This window comes from Dermacentor albipictus, chromosome 5 (genome assembly GCF_038994185.2).
Source record: "Dermacentor albipictus isolate Rhodes 1998 colony chromosome 5, USDA_Dalb.pri_finalv2, whole genome shotgun sequence".
Taxonomy (NCBI): domain Eukaryota; kingdom Metazoa; phylum Arthropoda; class Arachnida; order Ixodida; family Ixodidae; genus Dermacentor; species Dermacentor albipictus.
In genome coordinates, this window is record NC_091825.1 from 3309705 (window position 1) to 3335441 (window position 25737).

The 25737-nt window shown below is 47.1% G+C and overlaps 1 protein-coding gene and 1 pseudogene across 5 annotated transcripts in view; both read right to left on the minus strand.

Moving 5' to 3' along the window:
• Raf (Raf oncogene) overlaps nucleotides 1-25737 on the minus strand; it is a 275768-nt gene that overhangs the window by 38730 nt on the left and 211301 nt on the right. For all 5 annotated transcript variants that reach the window (XM_070538212.1, XM_070538215.1, XM_070538214.1 and 2 more), the window contains one exon: nucleotides 3921-4039. In XM_070538212.1, the coding sequence (XP_070394313.1) occupies nucleotides 3921-4039 (119 nt within the window). The remainder of the gene's footprint in view (nucleotides 1-3920; nucleotides 4040-25737) is intronic.
• On the minus strand, nucleotides 65-1192 carry LOC139060371 (uncharacterized; annotated as a pseudogene).

Sequence of the window (25737 nt, forward strand, 5' to 3'; positions counted from 1 at the left end):
CAAGCTTGCCCGCATTTCGTTCAATAAAACAAGAACATGCTTCACAGGTAAACACTGCTAAAGTTTAATACAGACTTCGGCGTCTCAGCACAGCTGGGAAGTAGTGCCTGAAAAAAAAACCACTCCAATTTTGGCACAACTTTTTTCAGAAAGGAGTTGTTTCTTCTTACTTCTACACATTTCGACACCTTTGGCGAGAACACGTAAAAGTCACATATGCTCGCACCTACAACATGCATGCTTATTTGAACTTGTGTGAAGTAGACGTGACTTTCCCGTAGTTGCAGATTTTGTTCTTCATAGTGGAGAAAGTCCATATTTATGTTCTCATTAAGAATGAGCTGTGTCTCGCACCTGGAAGAGGCCTTGATCAGCAAGTGGATTTCTTGCTTTTCGTCCACCAAGCCATTCGGGCTACAGCACAACCATGGCTGCGCAGTGCTGATGACAAGTCCCACTTGAATTGCCTTGCGCTCCTCTTTGGATATGTACTCTTGCCGTGCGACAGGCTCTTTTGCCACACTCTATGCACATGCAGCGCTTTTAAAGGAGTGTGGCGTTGCCATTTGTTTTCCCAAGCTTTCAAAGTCTGCTTGATGCGTCTTTATCCTGTGAGCCTTGGAACTCACTAAAATTCTCAGTGCCCTCTCACAATGCCACTGTGGGCATCCACTCTGTAGAATCGTTTGTCTTGCAATGTTGTTGCGTTCATCTTCTGTTACCACTACCTCAAGAAGGAAGTCGTCACTCACTTCTTCAATTGAAGTGCTCTCTGCTCCAAATATTTCGTTGGGCTGACTCAGGCACCCGAGCAGTCTGTCCAAGCTTGCTAGGTATTCCTTTACTTGCTCCTCTTGGCGGAGCATTATGCCCAAGGGGCAGCTTGAGTTGATGATGGCTCTGGACACAGGTTGCTTCACTAGCATGTCATCTGGACTTTTAGGTGGGTACATTTCCGAAAACAATATTCCCTTATTATAAATCCCAAGCTGCATCGCCGATGGCCGTTTCCACACATTTGCTATGGACCTCTTCGTTGATGTGTCCTCTTGACTGATATATGTAATCACTGCTGCTGAATGCTTGCACTGCCCTGAGACACCACCTCTACAGGTGCAGTGAGCTTGTGTGATGTTCCTGCTGGCATCTAGCTGATGAGAAAAGAAACGTATGCAAGGCATTTTAATACTGCACAAAATTGAGGGAACAATTTAATAAACATTATTAGCTCACCATCTACCTTTCACAAAATTTGGGAATGCAATGCCAGGTCAGCTAGAGCTGTGCACGATTTATTTATTTGTTAAGAACATGAAGCAGTGGACTGAGTTGCCTAGCATATTAACGTAAACACACCTAGCGGCACGGCACCGCTACAATTACTATGTAGAATCAAGCTACGACGAAGAGTTGCTAGGCTACTAAAACTGCAGGGTCTGCAGGAAAAAACAAAGTGTGGCTTTCCAGCCCGCATAAGTAAGCTGTACGGACCATATAATGACAGAAGTGCATAAACATACACGCTTCTGCGCATTTCTTCAATGACATTATGGAATAAACAGTTGAAAATAGTACCTGTCCCGTGTTTGACCTTCCTTTTGTGCCGTGTCCCTTGTCTGTGCTTTACAAAACTTTTTTTGAAAAACAACGTAAAGAAACGGGTCATTACACCGAGCGACAAATTTAAGCAAAACACTGCTCAGTCATACATGGCTGTGAATAGTCATGACCCAAAGCCGCGGTCGCAACAAAGGAACGCCGCCTAGCCAGTGGCCGCGATTTCATCTAAGCCATAGATAATTCTAAATATTCTCAATATTGCAAGTACACGGGTAGTGGGTACGCATCAAACATATACAAAGCATGAAAGAATAATTACTTACCTTGATCGTTATGGAGTAAGCCTCTTGCGAGACGCGCGCCTGATGCACGTATTTGACCTTCGACCAACGTCGCTGTAGCAAACCATTCGTGCATGTCAAACACCTGTTCGCTTTGATGCAGTTTTTCGCCTTTCTTCGTAGTGCCATCACAGAAGAACGATCCCGCTACAATATCATTAAAGCCAGCTCGAAGGACCAATACGCCAGCCATGGGCACTTGCACAGCCATAGCTTTCTATGCAAGGAGCCACTACCGTCTGCTACGATTCTCAATATTGCACACGAGTCGCACCGCAAGTGGCACTGCGTGCAGCTTTCAAGGCGCCCCCTACAGGTCCCTCATAGAGTGTATACTGCAATTTCTTAACGAAACTCTCAAAAGAGATTATATAGGATCGATTCCCACTAGACATGGCATAACACTGATTGCAGAGTTTGTTACTTTGAATGTTCAGTTGTCCCTAAACCCTTTTTCCAAGGAAATCAAGGAGCATACTTAATTTAAAGGAATTTTAAGGGCCCTTGATTCTGTTCTTTCAAATTCACAAATTTTTAAGGAGTTCAAGGAGGCATAAGAACCCTGCACAATTACTCGATCGACAGCTATTCATTTATTCACTAAAAAAAAAAAAATGGCAGACTGTGTTGTCACTGACATCTATGTCATGTGAAGCATTGCACTATCGCAGCACAAGATGCTAATGTACGTGAAACTGGCAGGGCCCTAGTGACCCGAAACACGCTTTGCCCTTTTCCTATTGTTTTAAGATGTCAAAAGAATGAGCCTGCTCGTTAGCTCCCAAACATGAAAAGAAAAAAAAAAACAACTAACATGACTCTGAGAAGATTGCTTCGCTTTGAAGTTTCACATCAGAACTCCTTTAACTGCAACGACGACTACAAAGCACCAACACCACAGGCTCTGCAGATACAGATGAGTGGATAACCAGGCCTGTGGGTATAGATTCAGGGTTGTTTGGAAGTGCCAATGCACACAACAGAGAAGGGGCATAACAGTCCGCTCTCCTAGTGCCCCACTCTTCTTTGTTGTGTGAACCAACCATGAATCTGCGTCACACAACCATGTATCTGCATATACACACACATCTCGAAAGCCAGTGACACAATCCCTGCTCGGTGCTTTCCACCACTGATTTTTGCCTAGCAGGGAAGTGCAAGCACCTGTGCCACATAATTGTGCCACATACTTAAAAGAGCCACCCACTTGCAGTTAGCAGTGCACTGTTAGAACTGCATGTGTCATCCACAACATGACAGAAGGCGCTGAGCTGTGCTCCTCAAGGGTAGCAGAAGGCATGCCTAGTTCCTTTCTTCTGATTCACTGTACGTGTGTGACAGTAGGCATATTGTAGTATTCCCACCGTGATGAGAGAGCAAAAGAAATTGTGGAGGCTTTTTGCGTAAGATAGAATCAGCTTGACTGTGCACGTCAGCCATTGGTTGTCTTTTGACAGGCGCTTTTGGATGTGCGATGGCTCCAGGAGAGGAACTTTCCTGCACAGGCACACACAGTTTTTATTCCAATGAGCATCCTTTCCATCTTTCTCATGTATTCAGCCATTAGCATGATACTCTGTTGCATCAGATATGTCAGTTAAAAGCCTGCACTTAGTCCTGTCATTTTATATACCCGGAAAGTTGCACAGCATAAAACATGTATGAGGGCAAACGATGGTCGACTGTTCTCCTCCTGTTCTCCTCCTCCTCATACTGTCAAATGCTTGCAGCTAAAGGACTATTTAAGTGCTGTTAATTTTTTAGAAAGCTCGCAATTACCAGCAATACACTTGCTTTGACAACCAGTCGTAAAAAACCTAGGCACCAGCTCAGCATAGCTTCCACTATACTGCTGTTCCGTTTTCATGATGGCTGACATCTTAGCACAGGCACAGTGACAGCAGCATTCTTGTGGGCAATCATTCCCTGGAAATTAGCACCTTTGGAGTGAGATTACCAGCTACATGCAGTTAACGTCATGGCTTGGCACTTGCAAGGTATGCTGTGGGTCACACTCACCATCCACAGGATGGACCCAGTCGGTTGGCTGAATGGCTGGGAGCCGCTCCACCGCGCTTTTACCGTGGCTAAACCAAAATCGCCAATCTTCACAGTCAGGTCGTCATGCAAGAATATGTCTGAACACACAATCGGGTCAAGGTCGTGAACGAGCTGCAGGGGCCCACAATGATGACCACAGCATGGCTTCAGAGATGCACAAGAACGCGTGTTCACTGAGAGAACACTTCATGACAATGGCACCTGTGCAAACACGCTAAGCCAATGAACAATTCGTTTTGACAATTTCATTAGCAGCTATGGGCTATAAGTTATGACTGTGGAATTTAGCCGGCTTTTACTGAAAAAAGAAAGAAAGTGCTGCTTCTGTTGATAAATATATTCGAACAATAAGCATCACACAGTGCTCATTCCCATTGGTTTATGTGTACCTATAGCATATAAATACCGAGAAAAAAAAAAAGGACTGTTTCGTTGTGTAAGTACATCACGGCTGAAAACAAGTACAGCATTTCTCTATTGCAAGCGAAATGCAACTTCTACAGTAAAATACTTAAAGCCACACTTCAATACAACCCCGAAAGATTTGCCCCCTCCCCAGACCGTTAAGCTGCTTACCAATTATTTTCTCGCATAATAGAAGTGGGCACTCAGTCCCCGACTATAATAATGCTTTTTGCTTTGTTAACAACATAGTCTTGTCAACCTTTCTCCACTTCTAACTTTTGTGCACAACTCCATATGAGCCAGATTGTTAACTGGTATTGTTAATGTGATGGACAAGCTCAATAACACACAGGCTCTGTTGGTACTGGTACCATAAAGAGACGCCAAACATACAAGTAGCTTCATTTATACAAGCTCGGTTTCTGCCGAATGGTTGACCGAGAAGATTGTTCCCATCTTCAAGAAAGGCAGCAAATTCTCACCAAGCAACCAGCGTTTTATAGTAAAATTAAGTAGCCTATTCAGACACAGTCCACTAGTCATCCATGAACCTTTCTAATCCCAATTAATGTGATTTCTATCATGGCAGTTACTGCGAAATCCTGCTGGCTCTTTTCTTGCAGACAGTCACTCATATCTTGACAGAAACACACCCATCAATGTTTTACGTCTCTACTGAGGTGGCTATTGACTAAGTTCCTCACTGTTGCCTTTTGCTCAAGCTATCGCACCTTAACTAAGGCCAACATATTTTCAAATGAATTCACAAATTTTGAACCAATTGGTAGCAGTTCACCCTTTAGAAGCTCCTACAATTCCCCAACATTCCAACTACTCTCAAATGTTCCTCTAAGGTACTGCATTAAGCGTCTTCTTACCTACATAAATGACTTGTCCCTCTATGTTCAACTTAACATACAGCTTTTTTGCTGATGGCTGCATTGTGTGCCACCACATCTAATGCTTCCAATGTCTCTCTCTACAAAACAATGCCATGAGTGTGTGTGCTGCTATCAAGGAACAGAAGCAGGGAGACAGGAAATGAAGTTATGCATGGCACAAGGGAAGAAAACGAAGAGGCTGCAGAGCTGATGTAACCCTGGACCTCCACCAGCTCATCGAGAAGGCACTTGCTCTGATGAAGAGAGGCAGTGTTCCATCGTCCACCTGCTTACCTGCAGCTACCGGTGACACCACGGTCATAAGCAAGCAGAGCCTGGTGACCTGCCTCATCACCTACAGCTCCGTCGTACGCTACGAAGGCCTACCAATACTAAGGTGCCATCAGCAATGACATGTTGAGGGACGATCAGGATGTGTTTTTCAATTTCCTGTGTCCGGAGTTGCGGACTGTGTTTTGTTTGTTTAGGCTGACTTTCACATGTAGTTGTAGATTTATGCCTTTGTAAGTTTCTAGGTATCTTTTTCATATCTTTATAAAGGCTTTTTCGCTGCTGCTCCTTGTCCCTCTCTGGTACACCATAAATTGTCACAATCTCTCTAAAACACAGGAATGGCACGATAATTCCTCTGAACAATGTTTTAACCCCTTCCATGCCTATTCGTCCATGTTTTTCTGGTCAAAATGGCCAGTGACGAGTTTAGCTTGTCTACAGTACTTTGCCTTTACTGGCAATGCCATGGATGAGCCTAGTTTTGTCTTGGTGCTGTTGTGCTTTTGGTAGGGCAGAGCACACAGTCTATGGAACAGCACAAGCAGAAGCAAACTTATTCATTCTGAGGAGGTAAAACACGTTGCCAACCTGGTCCTTAAAGGAATCCTCAACCACGACTCGTGCTTGGTGAAAAAACATAGTCCACGGACAACATATCCATGTGCTGCCGTGAACATCTCAGCCAAATTTTGCAGTCGTTTGCGGCATGTGGAGCTTGCAAGCAGAGCGTGAAGTCACTCTTTTGCTCTTTTTTCCACAGAAGCCTTCACCTCGCTCTTTTCCGCACGCTTTATTTCATACCATAGCAGATTTCCATATGCAGCTGCTACTGGCCAATACTTCACATCAATCAAGAAGGGTGTTTGGATCAGTGCACTTACTCCTACTGCTTTTGTGTATATCTGTTGATGCAGTTAAATAAACAGCATGAAGTAAACGAAGATGTGCTTTCGAATTTCGATAAGAATGATGTGCTTCCGGAAGAAGCCAACTATCGTTTGCTCACCCTCGGCGGCATGCGCAGGAATTAAACTTTGGCCACCCTGCTTATTGGTGTCGTAGGCATTGGGTCTCGATAATTTTGACTTGTTTTGAACACTCAACTAGCCTCAAATCACGCAAAGCATGAGGTCAGACCCCACGCATGTTTGCCAGCGTGTGCTCATTCCTGGTCACCCCAGGTTGGATGCTTGGCAGGCCTTGCTCCGTATTGAGCTATTGATGGCGCCTCAAAATGTGCAAGTTGGATGGCAACTATCTATTCTTCAAGCTGGTGCAGGACAAAGCCAATGTGCACCCTGTAGCACAGCCAGAGGGGAGCACATGAGTGTGAGCATGTACTCAAGCCCTGTTGCACACAAAGCAAATGCTGCGCATACGCACTACAGTTGCATGTAGCAGTAGTCTGTTACGTAGATACCACGACTGCCATGGGGTGCCACGGTGAGTCCGCTGGCCGAGCGCACTGCAGCTCGCTGAGAACAAATGCATTTGGCACGTCGTAGGTGCCAGAATCTGAAGTAGTGACTTCTATGTGAACATCCAAAATCAAATTTGAAATGCACGCCATGGTGACATGAAGCAGGTGGAGCACTGCGGGGATGCCCCGCTCTGCTGTAGCCTTCGCAGCACAAGTCATTGAAGAAGGAGCAGAAGCACCGTGCATGCCATCATAAGTGACCTTTGATTGCCAATAACCTGCTTCTGCTGAACGCACTGAAGTACTTTTTTTCCGATATACTGAAATACTGTTTCCATATTTCTCAATTAGTCTATTTTAATTTCAAATGCATTTCTCAACTTCGATACAACAGTGGTTCAGGGCCAAAGGGGTTGACTACACATATCCCACCTTTGCGGCTGCCCTGTCTCACTAACCAGCTGGCTTCCAGATTTTGAAATCTTACTTGGCGTCAGCCCTTTATCCAAGTCACGAATTTTGCAAGCCATGTCTTAGGTTATTTTTGCCATAATCTGATCCCTGCACCACCTTCCGTCACACTTCTCGCCTAGTTGTCCGACCCAAGTTCAAGTATGCCAGTCCTACCTTTGACTTTCACCAAGCTAAATTAACATGCTATCCAAATCTGGCCTTCAAATGAAGTCAACTAGTGTTACAATGCAGGCTTGTTCGTATGTCATGTTTGAAAACTATTGTAGCGCATATAAACGAGGATGCAAGAAGGCACATGAAAGTCACTGCATGTCTATGCCTCTGTGTCAGCGCCGTCTCTGTGTCTTTCATGTGCCTTCTTATATACTTGTCTCTATGTACTACAATACTTTTCCAACTAGACTTCAAATTTCAAGTAACTGCTCTTACTACAGTACAGTGTTACTAAACTCAAATTACAGCTTCATCATCGCACCCTTGTTGTACAACAGCATGTCTCTTTATGTTAAGCATTGTACAACAATGTTATTAACCCTGAGCATCACATATCACGTATTAGCCAGGAAAACACTATGTATGCTCCACATGCAAGCTCAAAAGCAATTTTTCTTATGTACCACACAAGATTGGAATTACTTTCCCTCTCCCCATGTATCAATTCAATAATGGTCAATGCAAATTATTACACGAGAGGCAGGCGCCTCTCTTGTATTTGGTATTTAGAGAGGCAGGCGCCTCTCTTGTATTACCTTGTATTTAGTACTTTGAGGAGCGATAAACAAATCCAGAATTCAGTGCATCGCTTATGACATTTGTTAGTAAAGGGCCTACCTAGGGTTCTGTGCTTCTGGAGTTTGTTCTGAAGCAAAATCAGACGGTGTTTTTCAAAGTTTGTTTGAAATACATCCTTCCACAGAAGTGGGAGTCTATTGTTAATTTCTTACGATGCAATAAAACTTGCAGCTTTTCGGACTTCTTAGCATTGTGTGCCAATACCCCCAAGACAGCCTTAATTGCAGAAGACTGAAAATAAAGAAGGCGATATAGCTGCAGGAACATTTTTAATTTACGGTCAATATTTGCAATAGCAGAAGGGTTTAACGATGTTACAAGTTATTGTGCATAGTTACCAATGTTGGAACAGATAATTGTGAAGCACTATTTCCGGTATATGGAATGATGCACTAAGAACACTTTATCAACGCTAGCACTGGATACAGGAAAAGCCAGCAGACCTAGTCTAGTACGAAGGAATGGGCCAATCATTCTGAAGAAAACTAGATGCTCAATGATTTCTTCATGCTTATATTCCAAAAACTCTCTTGCCAGCAAGGTTGTGTCCTGCCCCAGTAATAAAACAGGACAAAAACAATTGCTCATGCATGCTGAATGCCGCTGGCAGTTCCACCTTTGTGCTCACAATCCGAGTCCGGTACCAGAATAACTCCCTAGTGCAAGACGTGAAAAGTGCTTAACTGCATGGAACGGCTCCAGCTTTGTGCGACAGCACTCTCAAAGGCAATTAACGACTTCACAGCACCTCTTGTCGTCTACAATGCCAAGAATGCAGTTGATGTCAGTGCAAAAGTTGTGTGTACATAAGTGCAAAGGTTGTCTTGGATTCCATCCACTTAGTGGTGCCTAAAGACGCATAGAAAGAGAATGATTCACATCATGCAAGAACAGCTTCTACTTCATTAATTACTGAGAGCAGTTCTTTGAATTTTTCTTTCAGGGCTTCAGCTTGATCAGCAGGTTGTAGAGAAGTTTGCTGTCATGAATATTTTCGCATTGCTGCATTTTGTTTCTTCTGAGGACCTAGAAAGGGCATGGTTATGTAATCACAGCTGAGAGCCATGAAATTTGGAGTTTTGGGGATAAATTCAGATCGTCAACTTTTTACTGTTTTTTTCTTTTCATTTTACCGGATTATAAAATGCAGAACCCTGGGACGATGTATTTGAACATGTACAGTGCACGTCACCTTTGTGCAGAGTGCGCGAATGGCAGTGGCTGGGGCGCTTTGACGGCAGCCAGCGGCATCTAATGGTAGCTGCTGGGCTCGAGATTAGATGTGATAGATGGCTGACGCATCTTATGTCGGGCCCAGCAACTACTGTTAGATGTCGCTGGCTGGCTCTGGAGTGCCAAAAGAGTTTAACCACTGTCAGTTGGCCAGCGGCAGTTCTCACAATGGGCAGCTCATGTCCGCTTGACTGATCGTAGGCACATATCCACACATGCCATGACAATTACTGGCACATGTGGCACTGACTTCTCTCCTCAATGGCTGCAGCAGGCGCATGAAGCAGGGACACATTCTTGAGCTTGCCGCTAAGTTGGGAAACCATTGCATGTGCTGACTGAATGGAAGCGGCGCTTCGAGACCACAGGGTGTGCGGGGAAGCTTGGTGCTTAACCCTTTAGCTGGCAAGATAAGAAAGACTTGACCTTGAATGTTTTTATTGCTTTATTTCTTCTTGATATTGTTCAAATACATGCCAAATGAAATATGAAAGGGTTTCTCTGAAAACTAAGTGAGATACAGCGGGTTGAAAATATTGCTGACCAGCTGGTTAGAGGCAAATGTATGGCCCAAAATTTGTGTTTGGTACTTGCTTTAACAAGGTATATGCGTGTTCTTGAGATGCACCTCAATGGAGAAAAAAAAATAGTAGCTTTCTTAAACAAAGGAAAAAATTTTTGCATTAGCGATAATATTACTAGCACGTCCGCTAAGACAATACCAATGAGGACTTCGAGTTTTGTCACCAAAACATCTGCTCCTGCTCACCGTCGACATTTTTGTGACTACTGCTGTTGAGCTGGTACATAAATTAAGGTAAATTGAAGGGCACAGACTAATATTTGGTTTTGTATAGTGTTTGCAGATAAATTTGTAAAGATTAACGTGTTGAGCTGCCAGTTAAAGGGTTGAGGAGTCCACTCACACCGTCACAGGCATTCTTCCCATGCTCGGTAGCAGAAAATATCCACCTCGCGGACGTGTACCTGGAATGGCACAACTCATAAAGTTGGCGCCCATTTTTAAAATGGCTCACTGCACCATTGCTGACGTATGTTACATGACAGTAGATGGGTGCTTTTTCATCTAACACTTAGTGCACTCTACCTAGACAGAGCGTAGCAGGCGTGTGCTGCGTCATGATGCATGCTGTTGCAAATGACAGCAAAGCTGTGCGTTGCTTACCTTGTCGTGGCAACATAGGTGAGATTTGTTTCTTGTGCCAATGATACAATTTTGTTTCATTTGAAAGGACAGTCCAGTTTTCCACAAAATCAAAATGCAGAACAATGCTTCCCTGCTGCCCGCACTTCTTTGACTCATGAATAGCCGCGGCTTGAGTGTGGCGCGTGTATTTGTGAGGAATTCATTCGGTCACTCATTTGCCACACTCTTTCACAAAAAGGGTTGGAGACAACGTATTCTTGATCAAGTCGCCGCCTTCCCAAACAGCAAATGAGACCTCGTCCTCGTCCAACATTCCCCGACTGGACAAAGTGAGGCTTCCACTCTGTGGGCAGTGCTCGCATTCACCTAACATACAACTTGTGGTTGGAGAGCCACAAAGGCACGATGCTTTCATGCCTTCCAATGCGATTTCCATGCCGGTTACATTTTCAACCGCGGAGACACAAAGGTTGGCATTAGCGCAATAAATGCAAATGTGAGCCTCCTGCTGTGGTGCAAGCAGCACCCATTTTGGACGCATGCTGTAAAACTTTGACAGGAAGATGGCACTTTAAGGGTGAGCCGCTTTGAACATCTGGAACGTCTCGTGGATAGAACATGCCATAAACCACTTTGAGACATACTCTCTCTGGTGGTTCATGATGACTGACACATCATTCTTGTTCGGGCTGTGCTGAGAGCCCCCAAGTTAGTCCTTGATAATGTAGTCAAGCGCAGCTTGTACATTTGATGGGCTTAACCTTGACCTTGTGTACGGCTCAAAATCTGACCACATTCTATGCTTCTCGCGCCATTTCTGGCCTTTCTAAGCATATACGTTATGACAGCTGAGATTGCCTCTTGAACGTGTTTGTTTTCGAATTCTGGTGGCACAATAGTTAAGAGACGGAGACACTCTCGATAGGACCATGACGCCTTGTATGCTTGCTTCAAACTATTTAGCCAGCCAGCGCATGGACGACATTTTGTCACAGATGGTTCAGGGGTACTGACGCTTCTGTATGCAGCACTTAAAGTTGAGCATATCTTCGTCACCACGATGCTTTCAATCTTGGCCCATTTTCTCTTTCCATAAAATCATCTGCTGCGTTTGTGAATGGAAGATGGTGGCTTCAATCGTGAAACATCAGAGAAAAGGTGGACGTATCGATTCCAGTTGTCAATCGCTTCTTCTTCCTGAAGGAATACCTCGTTTGCTTAATCGCGGGTGTCATGAGATGAAGAAGACCTTGTCGGTGTCACGAATATCCTCGGCCTCTGGCAGTAGCTTCCTAGGGGGAGGGGGGGCAGCATCCAAAATGTTTATGCAACGAAATGTTTTTTTTCTTAGCAATATTCATCTTGTGAACATGTAAATAATCGGCACAGAATAGTTGGACCAAACCATGAGCCGCATGCGTTGCGTGTATATTGAATAACTAAACAAAGTCAAAACGTTTGTACAGAACAGCACCGCACTCTTTCTGTCACTTTTTCTGCACTGCTGTCGTGATTGAGCCTCCAGAACAGCTCACGGTTTCATGTTTTATGAACAAGGCCTTCTAAAGCTTTTCACTGTGAAAACATGTGAGCCGTGCTCGTTATCGAAGGACAATGTCCGTCTGGCGCCACCAGTGACCTCAGCTGTCCTGGGCGTGGGAAAGCGTGTTAGCAAGGTGCTGAACAAACATCATTGTGCAACTTCAGTAGCCTTTGCCTCAGTCATGCCATACTGCAGCGGTGAAGTTCGAGGTAAGACAGGAAGACATTATCTGTGAGTGACGTGGAAAACGTGATAACGGGAAACGAAATAAACGGCTTGGGAAATGACTCCGATAAGTTTTTAGAAAGGCACAGCGTGAGTCACACGCGGTGGTGGTGAAGACGGTTCCAGTATCCATTGCATGTAGGGAATCGGGAGCAGGCAGTGAAGGGCAGCAGCCCCCGACCCCCGTACAAGCTAGACAAATAAAATCTGACAATACATTTTTGTTGAAAACAAGCTACCAGACCAAAGTTCTGAAACGGCAATAAAATTTGAACTAGAATTGCATACAATGCAAACTGATAGACAACCAGCAAAGGTACTGAAGCCAGCACGCTCGACATATGCCACTTTGGCCCATTATATTTTGTGAATAAAGCAAATGAGGAACCATATTACGGCACCTACGTTTTGCACGACATAAGCGGACTTCCATCCAAAATGTTTTCAAAAATTGGAGCCCGAGTATCTTTTATTTTCTGAAAATGATATTTTTGAAATAAAATTATTTAACACCTTTTTTTCTCTTGTGTTTCATGTAGAAAGATATTTTGCATAAATGTTGCAAAGAGAACATTCTATGTTTGACACATTTTTGAACTTTCTGTGTAAAATAGAAAACGTGCCAACACACATCAAAGTTACGAAATTTTTCTGATTTGGGCCATGTTTGGAATTTTTTTCCTTTTCTTTCGTTTGTAGACAGCATAACAAAAGACATGCAATTAATTTACTGTGAAGTGTATCAAAATGAGCAGAAAAGCTTTTCACGAATTACTTTTAACTAAATTAAGTAACCTCAACAATGATCCTAACGTGCTTGCTTGGATCAAGTGTTTTTTGTCTAACCGTTCCCAATTCGTTTATGCTAACGAATACTTCTCTTCCACTGGTCGAGTAACCTCCGGTGTACCGCAAGGCTCGGTTCTAGGACCATTATTATTTTTAATTTATATTAATGACCTCCCCAACCAAATGAAATCATCAATTAAGTTATTCGCCGATGACTGTGTTCTCTATCGTGTCATTTCTAACCCTGGCGACTGCGATACTCTTCAATCAGACATTGGCATAGTAACATCATGGTGTGCTAGATCCCAAATGAAGCTCAATTCTAATAAATGTAAGGCGATGCGTGTGTCCCGTGTTGTAAGAAATACCACCCTTCCTACATACAATATTAACAACATACCTGTAGAAAATGTATCATCATATAAATATCTTGGTATCTACATTACACACAATCTTACATGGAACATTCATATAAATTACATTTACGGTAACGCTAATCGCATGCTTGGGTTTTTACGCCGTAATTTTTCATCGGCAACTGCAGCTGTCAAGTTATTTCTGTACAAATCTTTAGTGAGGCCTAAACTTGAATATGCATGCTCCATTTTCGACCCTTTTACTCTAAAGCTAAAAAACACCATCGAATCCATTCAAAACCGAGCTGCTCGTTTTATTCTGTCGAATTATTCTCGTCATGCAAGTGTCTCATCAATGAAACTAACCCTTGACTTGCCTAACCTAGAGTTACGTCGTAAATACTTTCGCCTATGCCTTTTTCACAAGATTTATTACTCTAACGAAACACTTAAGGATGAACTAATCTCCCCGCCATCATACATATCGTCACGTACGGATCATCGTTTTAGGGTTGAAGTTCCAACTTGTCGCACCAACGTTTATTTTGATTCCTTTATACCAAGAACGATGAATGACTGGAACCGCCTCTCTGCCTCCATCACTGCCATTTCTGAAGCCACCAACTTCAAGAATATTGTTAATGAATTTGTTTGCAGTAATCATCAAATAAATAAATAAATAGATACCCTTAAGCGGGAGTTACTATGGCGCACCACCGACTCTGAGTCATGACGGATCAACAGCTTTGAAACAGAACAGCGCGGTTTTGACGTGGACAAGCAAGGAGAAACGACACGGACGAGTGCCGACTTGTTGCAAGTCCGCGCTCGTCCGTGTCATTTCTCCCTGCTTGTCCTCGTCAAAACCCACTGTTCTGTTTCAAATATGGCTTATCAACTCGCCCTAACGCCCGTTTAACAGCTCCTCTCATGGAGGAACTTGGTGACAGAAAACCGACTGGGCTGCTTCGCTGTAGACACAACCCCTGGGAACCAGTCCATCATCAACAGACATGAAAGTCCTTCGGGAGCTGCTCTTACAGCCTACCGAACCAGGTATGCATGATTTTATGTGCCTCACCTACTACAATGTCTGCCGAGGACTTAGCGACGATGGCAGACCAGATTATAGATTCTTTCCATCCTGTGATATCCACTGTTGACCGTTGTAATGCACTCGTTGTGACATAACCCCAGTAACATATCATGAGAAGCCAACAAACAAGGACAACATAGGGAAAATTACTTGTACTTAGTAACTGAATTAAAGCAACAATAAAAATAATGGCAATGAAAGTGGATGAAAAACAACTTGCCGCAGGTGGGGAATGATCCCACGTCTTCGCATTACTTGCTTAATTTGAAATTCCGGATAATTCGAAAGTTTTCTGCGGTCTCGTATTTTCCAATGTAAATTTGACCGGATAATTAGAACCGGCGACCTAGGCCAACCTGGCTCATTCGAAGATTTGGGGTGCTGTGCAGCAATTCCCAATCCCCATTTCACCGCAAACCCGACAAAACGACAGCCATTTGGAGCTGCAAGGCGACGGCACATAGCAATTGCCATTATTTATAGATGAAGTGCCCGATCCATAGTACTGCTAGCACACAAATTAGTCCACGGTACGCCCTCGCACACCACTGAAACGCGCACTTGCAGAGGAGAAGACGTGCTTCACTGCAACACAGTGGGAATACCGCTTTTCGTCACATGCTCTCGTCCCCCATTTTACACGTTCCTCGTAGTCGGAGCAATCGCAGCGTCGGCATGTGTTTTGTGCCTCTGTCACTGGCTGCCGTTTGCTCATTCTCTCTCCACGCCTGCGGCGACGTGTGTGCGCGCAATGCCGGTCTGCGCCATTTTTTTGTGTGCGGTGGTTAGGGGTGTTGCAGCTAATGTAGGGTTCTTTTTTTCTGAACTGTGCAGAAGTGCCAGTGAGCGAAGATGCCAAAGTATAAGACTTTAACGTTGCAGCAGAAGTTCTGCTTGATCCAAGAAGTGGGTGTTCCAAGAGTCTGTGTTCCAACACCGAGTTGGCTGAAAGGCACAGCGTGCCCCTCTCGACATTGTCCACAATATTAAAGAACAAGTCGAAGGTACTGGAGGCCTACAGCAAGACATTCTTCCAAGCGGTCGCGAGTACGGGCTCCTACATACCAAGATGTGGAATCAGCTTTACTTCACTGGCTGCAGAAAGCAAACGCAGCCCACCTCCTTCCCGTCAATGGAATGATACTGCGGTAAAAGGCGAACAACTTGGGTATGAAGAGTTGAAGTGTAGCAATGGATGGTCCAGCTGTTTTAAAGAACGCAGTAATTTGACCTTCGCAGCCGTCTGTTGTGAAAGTGGCAGTGCAAACGAGAGTGTTGTCGACAGCTGGAAGAAACACACGCTGGCTCTGTTGCTTAGCGAGTACGGTGCAGACGATGTGTACAACCTTCACGAGGCAGCCCTTTTTTTTACAACATGTTGCCCACAAAAGCATTCGCAGCAATGGACACTGCGGTCAAAAGTCAAAAGCACGGCAAGGAAAGAATTGCCAATCTGTTCAGCGCAGACGTGTGGTAAACACAAGCTGTTGCTACTCGTAGTTGGAAAGAGTGGGAAGCCTCGCTGCTTTAAAAATGCATGGCTGCTGCCAAGGAATGAGCTTATCTATCGGCACAAGAAAGCCTGGGTCACAGGTGCAATATTTGAAGAACACGTTTGGCAGCTTCATCGCAAGTTCACGGCCGCAGGCAGGGATGTACTCTTCGTTGTTTATAATTGCCCGGCGCATGGTGACATCCCACACCTGAAAGCTATTTCTTTCTCCGAACACCATGTCGATCTCGCAGCCAATGGACCAAGGCGTCATTCACCACAAAAGGAAGATTTACTGCCACCAACTGCTCAAGCACATGCTCCTTTGCTAAGATAACAGCAAGGAGTACTCCATCGACCTCCTCGGGGCTACATGTCTTATTGTGTATGCATGGAAGCAAGTCGAACTCACTTTGATCATGCGGTGTTTTGAACACGCTGGCTTCTCGAACGAAAGCACCGTCGATGCTGATGCTGACTATTCATGTGCACTTGATGAAGAAGGAGCCGAGTACTGTGACCACATCAATGCACTCTGCGCAGAGGATAGCGAATCCGGTGCAGTCGGCTTCACCGAGTATCTGAACTTTGAAAATGATCAACAAACGTGCTACTCAGACTTGGAGAGTGAAGCTACCGCTGATGCAACCATATGCGATGACAGCGACGACGATGCTAACAAGCCCTCCCAAGCACCCACTCTCGGGGAAGTTATTGGATCGCTGAATGTTATCCGCAGTTTTGTTGAGTGCCCCGGTGGAAATTCTCTAATGCTACACATAGTTGGCCAACTAGAAAACGTGACCCTTGGAGCCTTGAACTACAGGACGTGGCAAACCAGCATCTCTGATTACTTTAAGTAATCCAAAGATCGCCGAATAACAGTAGCACATTCCTGCAGCAAAATTTTTTTGCCTGGGTTGCATTTTTTTTTGTGTGTTCACCTCATTCGAAAACTCGCTTAATTCGAAGATTTTTTTTTCAATCCTGATGAGTTTGAATTAACAAGATTTTACTATGAAAAAAAGGTGAGGCGCGCAGACAGGACACATGAGAAGGGAAGTGGACAACACGAATGCCGTGTTGTCCATGGCGTTCTGTGTTGTCCACTTCTCTTGTGTCCTGTCTGCACGCTTCACCTTTTTTGCATAATGAATCCTTACCAACTAGCTCAGCTTTCTGTCCGTTCTAAGGTTTTACTGTACTTTACGAATAGTCTCGAGTTCTTAATCCTTTGTTCGTGTAACATTTTGGTGGAGTGCGCCGTTCCCCGTCCTCGCCATGAAGCTCCGCAGCGGCCGCACCGTCCTGCTTTCCGCCTTGACTCCCGGTGACACCTCCTCAGCTTCTACTCCTGCGACTCCGACAACAATGTGCGTTGCCGTTACCAATGCCTACCATTCTGACATATTCTCTGGCCAAGATAATCTCGACGTTGAGGACTGGCTCAGCTTGTATGAGCGTGTTAGCCAAAACAACCGCTGGGACCCTACCATTATGCTAGCAAATGTCGTATTCTACTTGGGCAGAACTCCTCATGTCTGGTTCTGGACACATGAGGATGAGATGTCTAGCTGGGATGCTTTCAAGGAGAAGCTCAGCGACCTCTTTGGAAATCCCACCAGTCGGCAGCTGGCTGCTAGAAAAGAGCTTGCTACCCAAGTTCAGTCTTCTACTGAATTGTATGTCTCGTACATACAAGACGTGCTCGCTCTTTGCCAGAAAGTCGTCGAGAAAATAGCGGAGGTTGAAAAAGTTGGCCACGTATTCAAAGGGATCATGGACAACGCGTTCAACTTGTTGGTCTGCAACATGTGTCCGCCATCGTAGTCACTGTCAAGGAATGCCGCCGCTTTGAGCTCACCAAAAGCCGCCACGTCATTCCACAGTTCTCCCAGCTCCCTAACATGACTGTGATGTCGTCTGGCGTCGACTTTACCGTTTCACCACCCTTAAATGAGCACGTCACACGTATTGTTTGCTGCGAGCTCGAGGCTACAAGTCCTGCACCATTCCATCCACGCCCACTTGACCCCACCATTGACCATCCAGCCCCAGCGATCTCTCTCATTCAGGCAGTTGTGCGGCAAGAATTTGCAAACCTAGGTTTTCCTGCTGCCTGCTCTGTCTCCCGACCTGATGCCCGATCGGTGCCGACAGCTACACCTGCCTTAATAGATACTAGAGCCCAGGCATCCGTAATGAGTTGTAACCTCCGTCGTTGACTGAGGAAGGTTCTCACACCTGCTAATACATGAGCCGTATGCGTGGCTGATGGCAGCACTGTTGACGTCACTGGAATGTGTATTTCCTGTATAAGTATTGCCGACCGCCACGTTCCTGTTCTTTTTACAGTGCTGAGCAATTGTACCCATGACCTAATCTTTGGACTCGACTTTCTTACAGCGCATTTAGCTTTGATCGACTGTTCTGCCAGTACCCTTTGCCTCTAACTTCCTCTACTCGCTCATATTCGTGCCGAATTGCCAAACAACTTTAGTACGACCGCCTTCGTCCTCCTGCCGCCTAACGCCTTGACTTTCATCGATTTGTTATTATCTTTTCCTGTGCTTGATGGTGTTTACGTCGCCACACCTGTTCCTGATGTCCTTTTGATGTGCAATATCACTGTGCCCCACTCCGTCGTCACCGTCGCCGATAACCAGACATGCCTCCCCGTTGTCAATTTTGGCCTGACAAAGGAAGTTCTACCCCAAGGCATGTCGGTTGCAATGCTGTGTGCTATAGGAGATGACCACGTCACGATGTTCGCAGTAGACATCTGCTCAGACTGTTCACCATGTCCACAGGATGTTATTTGCCCTGACGCAATGTTTTGTCCCATGGTTACTCATCCCATGATCCCACTCAAGCTGCTGCATTTGCCCACCTCATCATCATTCTCACCACATCATCTATACTGGCCCAGTTTTACCTGTACTCTGCTGCTCAGGTACGTACCGATGCCAGTGGTCACGGCATCAGAGCCGTCTTAGCCCAGCACCAACAAGGTCAAGGTCATGTTATCGCCTACACTAGCTGCCTCCTCACAGCAGCGGAGCACAACTATTTGATTACAGATCGTGAATGCCTTCTTATCGTCTGGGTAGTTTCCAAATTCCGCCCGTAATTGTATGGCACGCACTTCTCTGTTATCACGGACCACCATGCGCTCTGCTGGCTTTCCTCACTCAAGGATCTTACTGGCCGGCTTGGTCGCTGGGCTCTGCAGCTGCAAGAATATTCCTATGCAGTAGTGCACAAGTAGGGCCGATTACATCAAGACACAAACTGTTTATCATTGGATGGACAAACCACTCGCCGACCCTGACCTCGGTGCTGACGCTTGCGTTTTATACATTTCTCAGCTGAATCTTCGCCTTCTGATTCGTCCCTTCACCTGTTTGTTCTCCGGGATGGTGTTCTCCGGTGTGGTGTACCGCCACAATGTATGCCCCAACGGTCCTGCTCTATTCCTCATCATTCCCAAGCACCTCCAGTCAGCTCTTCTCCAAGAGCTTCACGATTTACCAACGGCAGGTCACCTTGGTGTCTCCCGCACCTACAGCCGGATTCGCCGACACTTCTTTTGCCCAGGCCTTGCCCGCTCCGTCCGGAAATATATTGCGGCATGTGAAAAATGCCAGTGCTGAAAAACACCATCGACGTTCCCTGCCGGGTGCCTTCAACCGCTTGACATTCCTTCGGAGATGTTCTTTCGTGTTGGCTTGGACTTACTTGGCCCTTTCCCTATAGCCACATCTGGCAACAAGTGGGTCCTTGTGGCAACAGATTTCGCCACACGCTACGCTATCACCAGAGCGTTTCCAATAAGCTGCGCCACAGATGTCGCCGATTTTCTTTTACCTGACATGATTCTGCAGCATGGTGCTCCACACCAACTGGTTACTGACCGTGGTCGGACATCCTACAGTCCTGCCCAACCAATCCCAAACTGACTACGTCTTAATGGTCTCACGGAGCATCTGAATCGTACCCTAACAGACATGCTTGCAAAGTATGTCTCGTCCGACCATACTGATTAGGACCTTGCCCTACCCTATGTCACTTAAGCATATAATTCTTAGCGTGGTGACACTACTGGTTATTCCCCGTTCTTTCTGTTGTTCAGCCGAGAACCCACATTGCCACTGGACGCATCCCTTCCATCCGCCGCAGCAGAGACCAGTGAGTACGCACTTGACACCATCACCAGGGCAGCCCAAGCATGCGAAATTGCCTGCGCTTGCCTCCTGACCTCCCAAGAGAAGCAACAGTGTTTGTACGATTGCCAACACAGAGATGTCCACTTTTTGCCTGGATCTCTGGTACTCCCGTTGTCCCCGACTAGTCACGTTTGCCTGTCAGAAAAACTCCTGTCTCAGTACACAGGCCCATATCAAGTCCTGCGTGCCGTGACTCCAGTTATGTATGAAATCGTCGCAGTCGGTACGAGTGCCTCATCTACCCCAAATTCCACTGACGTGCATGTTGCATGCCTCTAACCATATTACTCTCCTGTTATCACCGATATTTAGACACACCGGGACGGTGCTTCTGCTGCCGGGGATAACGATACATGCATATCTTGTGTTTCTTGTGGACGATGCCCGCGGGCACCCTGACGAAGACAACAAACGCTCTCTGGCTCTCACGCTGTTGGCTGAACTGGCCAGCGCTGCAGTTATCCTATGTAAATACACTTTGTAAATAGTCTCCAGTTTTTAATCCTTCGTTCGCATAACAATATGATTAATGAAAATCGGGCCCCTCAGTTGACCTCCTTTCTTCTCGTTGACCCTTTACAGCAGCACTTTGACGAACCCGACAGTTCAAGCACGCACCTTGCTGCGCAAGTAGAGGAGCTAACAAATCAGTTGGCTGCCTTATGCTTTTGGGCAAACAACCATCAGCAGTGGCATCACTCGCATGACCAAAACGTGTCACGCCCTCCGTCACCCTTTATTAGTTGGTATCACACAAGATATGGCACTCGTGCCATAAGTGCCGTCCGCCTTGCAACTTTCTGGGAAACGGTCGGGCCAGTCACTAATGACGGCTAGTGCTACAAGCTCTACATCAAGCCGTCTTTTCTCCGTCACCGACCGTGTCATGAAAGTTCGCTATCTTGTAGACACTGGTGTGGAAATTTGTGTCATTCCCCCTGCTTTTCTAGACCGCAGAAGACATCGCCATGACATGTCTTTTCTCACTGCCGTCAACGGTTCCAACATTAAAACGTATGGTCAGAAATCTGTCACTCTTGACCTTGGTCTGCGCTGCCCTTTTTGATGGCTATTCACTGTCGCTGACGTCCACGTGCCGATCATCGGCGCTGATCTTCTGTGGAAGTTTAACCTTCTCATCAACCTTGGCAACTGCAGCCTTCTTGACTCCTCAACAAACCTGTCTGTAGAAGGTATCACCATGTTTGAACCACCCTTGAACCTCGTACAAGTACACACCCAGGTACCGAAACCGTGGTTCACCATCCTGGTGGAATTTCCAGAGCTGTTCGAACCACCCTTGCCAGATCGTCGAATAGTGCCAACTAGCCCTTGGTCATCAGCTTTACATATGGTGCCTAAGAAGACAGGTGATTGGCGACCATGTGGCGATTACCATGCCTTAAACAGTGACGATTCCTGATAGGTACCCTATACCTCACATTCACGATTTCATTGCATCGCTTCATGGGTGCTGCATATTAGGAAAGGGGATCTAGTAAAAGCTTACCATCAGATTCCTGCCGAGCCTTTCGACATCTTTAAACCCGCAATCATTACCCCTTTTGGCATGCTTGAATACGTGCACATGCCATTCAGCCTCCGTAATGCCACTCAAACATTTCAGTGGTTCGTCGATCAAGTACTCCGTGGCCTGGCTTGTTGCTTCATCTATTTAGACGACATTCTTGTATTTAGTCGTTCTGCTGTGGAACACGAATCTGACCTACACAAGGTGTTTGAATGCCTCCGTCAATACGGTCTGGTAATAAACATCTCGAAGAGTGAGTTTGGCATTGCTTCTCTTGATCTCCTGGGCTATCGAGTCGACGAGCATGGCTTCCAACTCGTCCCATCCCATGTCCAAGCCACTAAAAATTTCCCACGTCCATGTTCCACCAAGCAATTACGGGGCTATAACTGTTTCATTCCTCGTTGTGCTTCAATTTTGCAGCCTCTGCACATTCTACTCTCTGGCACACCATGAGCTAGCAAGCCTATATTGTGGACTAAGGCTGCTGAATCTGCTTTTATCTCTGCCAAGAGTGCCCTTGCTACCAGTAAGAATTCGATGCCAAACGATCGATCGATTGGTTCGTTGAAATTCACCCCCACCGTCGGCGTCCGACACGCACCGTCAGAGACGGTCTGTACAGGTGGCTCAATGGGTGACTTAGGTTCAAAGGACAAAGCCACTGCAGTAATGAACGAACAACAACTTGTATTTACAGATAAAATTACAAAGTTCGGTTACAAGATTGCATAGTTTCAACAGTACATGGGTTACAAATAGCTACACTGGTTTGGACCACATAGGGCGACCCTATTTCGGCAGAGCCGATGGTGCTTAGCACCGAAGCCAGGTCCAGAACTCCCCTTCGGAGCGCTGTGGCTGCGTTTTCTAGACGCAACGCTCCGCCCACAATCTTTGCTGGCGAATTGCCGCCGGGTTGCGTCTCAACTGGACAATCCGTTCACCAATCACTGCGTTCAGCCGAACTTGCGTGCGTGATTGGCCAGTCGAACAACCAATCTAAGAACATCTTTTTTAGTACAGTTCACAGTGTAGAATCCTCACCCGAAATACACCATATACAACAACAAAGGGGTGAGGGTCACACCAGCTGTACACATCGCAAGTTCCGAGCAACGGCTCTCGAGCACAGCCGGCGCAACAAGCACTGACCAACAAAATACATCACAAAACCCAAAAGCCTGGGAACGTCGGGACCATGTTTTCCAGAGCTCGAACACGTGCGCGACGCGACCGGATTCCAAGAACCCGCAGGCCATGCGGCGCCATAAACAAGCAATTGTTTGCAAGCCAAACTGTCACAGAGGAGCCCGGGATAATTGTCCACCCGCCGATGTCGGCCTCGTGTCCGGGCCGTAAGCCGAAGAAGACGTTCCCACGGCGCCTCGGAACCGAGACAAAACCGCAGGCTCTTTTGCGGCTCAAAGAATCCCTACGCCGGTCAGCGCGCGGTGCAAAGCCATAAAAAGCAATGAGGCTGGCGCGCCTGCTTGAGGCCGCGCTGACTCCGTTGCCCGCGGCCAGACCCGAACCAAGCATTTTTCAAGGGCGCCGATGAGAGCACCGCGGAAGTCAGACGCGCCCGCCCGTTACGGCGTTTGACGCCCAGTTGGGGAGACCCCAGCTGGGAAGGAGTTTACCCCCGCCAGCCGGCCGCGTGCAAGGGAAACGCCTGTGGGGATTCCCAGGAAGCACAGTGTGACGGGGGTCCGAAGCTCCCTTTTTACTGTGATGCGCGACCGCTAATGTGGCGCTGGTGGTCCTCTCCGCCCCCCGAACTGTGCGGCAGTTCGGGGGGCGGAGGTTCGGCGCAGGTTCGCGGCCACTGTTGCATATACTATTTTATTCGCGAAGCACGCATTGATGTTAGACCGTGTTGTAGTATAGTGTCGCCCCCTGTCAGATCTATGTGTCATCGCACATGTATGCTTTGTAGTTGTTTAGCTAGATGGCACACCCCCCTTCTGTCATGTGATGAGCATTGGACCAATCGGGAGGTGTCATCTGGCGTGTGAACCCTTTATTAGCAATAAACGGCCGAGGGTGGCCGAGTCTTCGTTCCGGTTTTCATCGGGAGCCGTTCGCTCCGCGTCTCCTTTACTGCGCCGGCGTTAGCCGCGCGTTCGCTGGTCGGGGCCCCCTGCTTGCCTGCCGCTGCCGACACAACATCATTTGGCGACGAGGATGGGATTCCCGCAACGGTTCCGACCGAAGCCCCGGGAAACCAACGAGCTTCGTAAGTGAAGCGTTCCTTCCGTGTCTGCACGGCCGGCAAACGCCGCCGACGCACTTGGCGTCGCGAGGCTTCCGAGCCTAGGCCTACTCGCCCCTTGTTCTTCCGTGCCCCATTCCTGCGGCGAGCTCCGGCTTGCCTCCTGCACTGCCTCCTGCACGATACCCGGCATGGCTTTTACGGCAAACCTTCCCGTTTTTCTTGAAGTGCCCGGCCCACCGTCAATTCCCTGGTACCGCTGGAAAAAAAATTTTCGACCCACCTCGAAGCGGCCGGCGGCGGCGACTGGACGGACGCACGACGAGCGTCTGCGCTCGTCAGCACTCTCGGGCGTGAGGGACAACGGAAGCACTTTGCAGCCGAGGAGCAGGAAGCAGCAAGGCAGTTAACCAGCGCAGCGTCAGCTTCAAGCGAAGCAGAAAGGCAGTCAACCGGCGCAGCATCAACGTCAAGTGATGCGGTCCCGCCAGCGTCGGAGTTTCCGAGACTCTTGCAGCGGCTTGACCGGCTGTTCGCCGCGTCAACAAATGTCCTGGCGGAACGGCACGAATTCACCAGCCGAAAGCAGCTCGAGGGAGAAGGCTTCCTGGAATTCGTGACCGCATTGAAGGAGAAGGCGGTACAGTGCAACTTCGGCACAAGCTATGACGAGCGCGTCCGAGACCAAATCATACATGGGATAGCGAACGCCAGCGTTCGCGAAAAGTTGCTGGCCCATGGCGAAACCTTGTCCCTGGACAAGGCAGAAGAAATTGGACGCTCGTTAGAAGCCCTGCATTGAGCAAACCGCGCGTTCGACTCGGAGAAAATACAGAGAATCGAGGCAGCTCAATTTGGCGCTCCGTCGACGAGCCAAGATGGCCGACTTCTTCAGGGGAGCCGCCAAGATGGCCGACGTAGTCTGGGAGGCCATGAAGATGGCCGACTTCTTTCGGGGAGCCGCCAAGATGGCCGACGCAGTCCGGGAGGCCATGAAGATGGCCGACTTCTTCTGAGGAGCCGCCAAGATGGCCGACGTCTTCCAAGAGGCCGCCCAGATGATCGACATTTTCCGCGAGGCTCCTCCGGGACCCGCAATGAAGCACAGGATGCAAAGTACCCTAATTTCGACCGCAGTACATGCGACCGGTGTGGCAGCACGAAGCATATTGCCACATACAGGAATTGTCCCGCAAGGAACCGGCGGTGCAACGCCTGCCACACGTTGGGCCATTTTGCATCCGTATGCCGAAAAACCCGTGTTGTTCAACACGTCTCTTCCGCAGAGACGCTGTCTTCAACTTCCGCAGGGCAGCCGTCCGCGTCTGTCTTGACGGTAAGCGCTTTTGAAACTAAAGATTTACAAGTTCCGGTCGTAGTTAACGGCGTCTCCATGCGACTGCCGGTGGACACGGGAGCGTCTGTCTCATTGATGACGGCTGAGGATTTTGGAAAGCACTTTGGTCGACAGCACAGACTGTCACAAACAACAGTGGACTTGAAAAATTTCTCCAAGCAACGCATCGACATTCAAGGCCTGTTTCAAGCCACTGTCCAGTTTTTCCAAAGGTCATGCTCCGTCACATTCCACGTAACGACTGCAGGAACATCACTGCTGGGTTTAGACGCCATCCA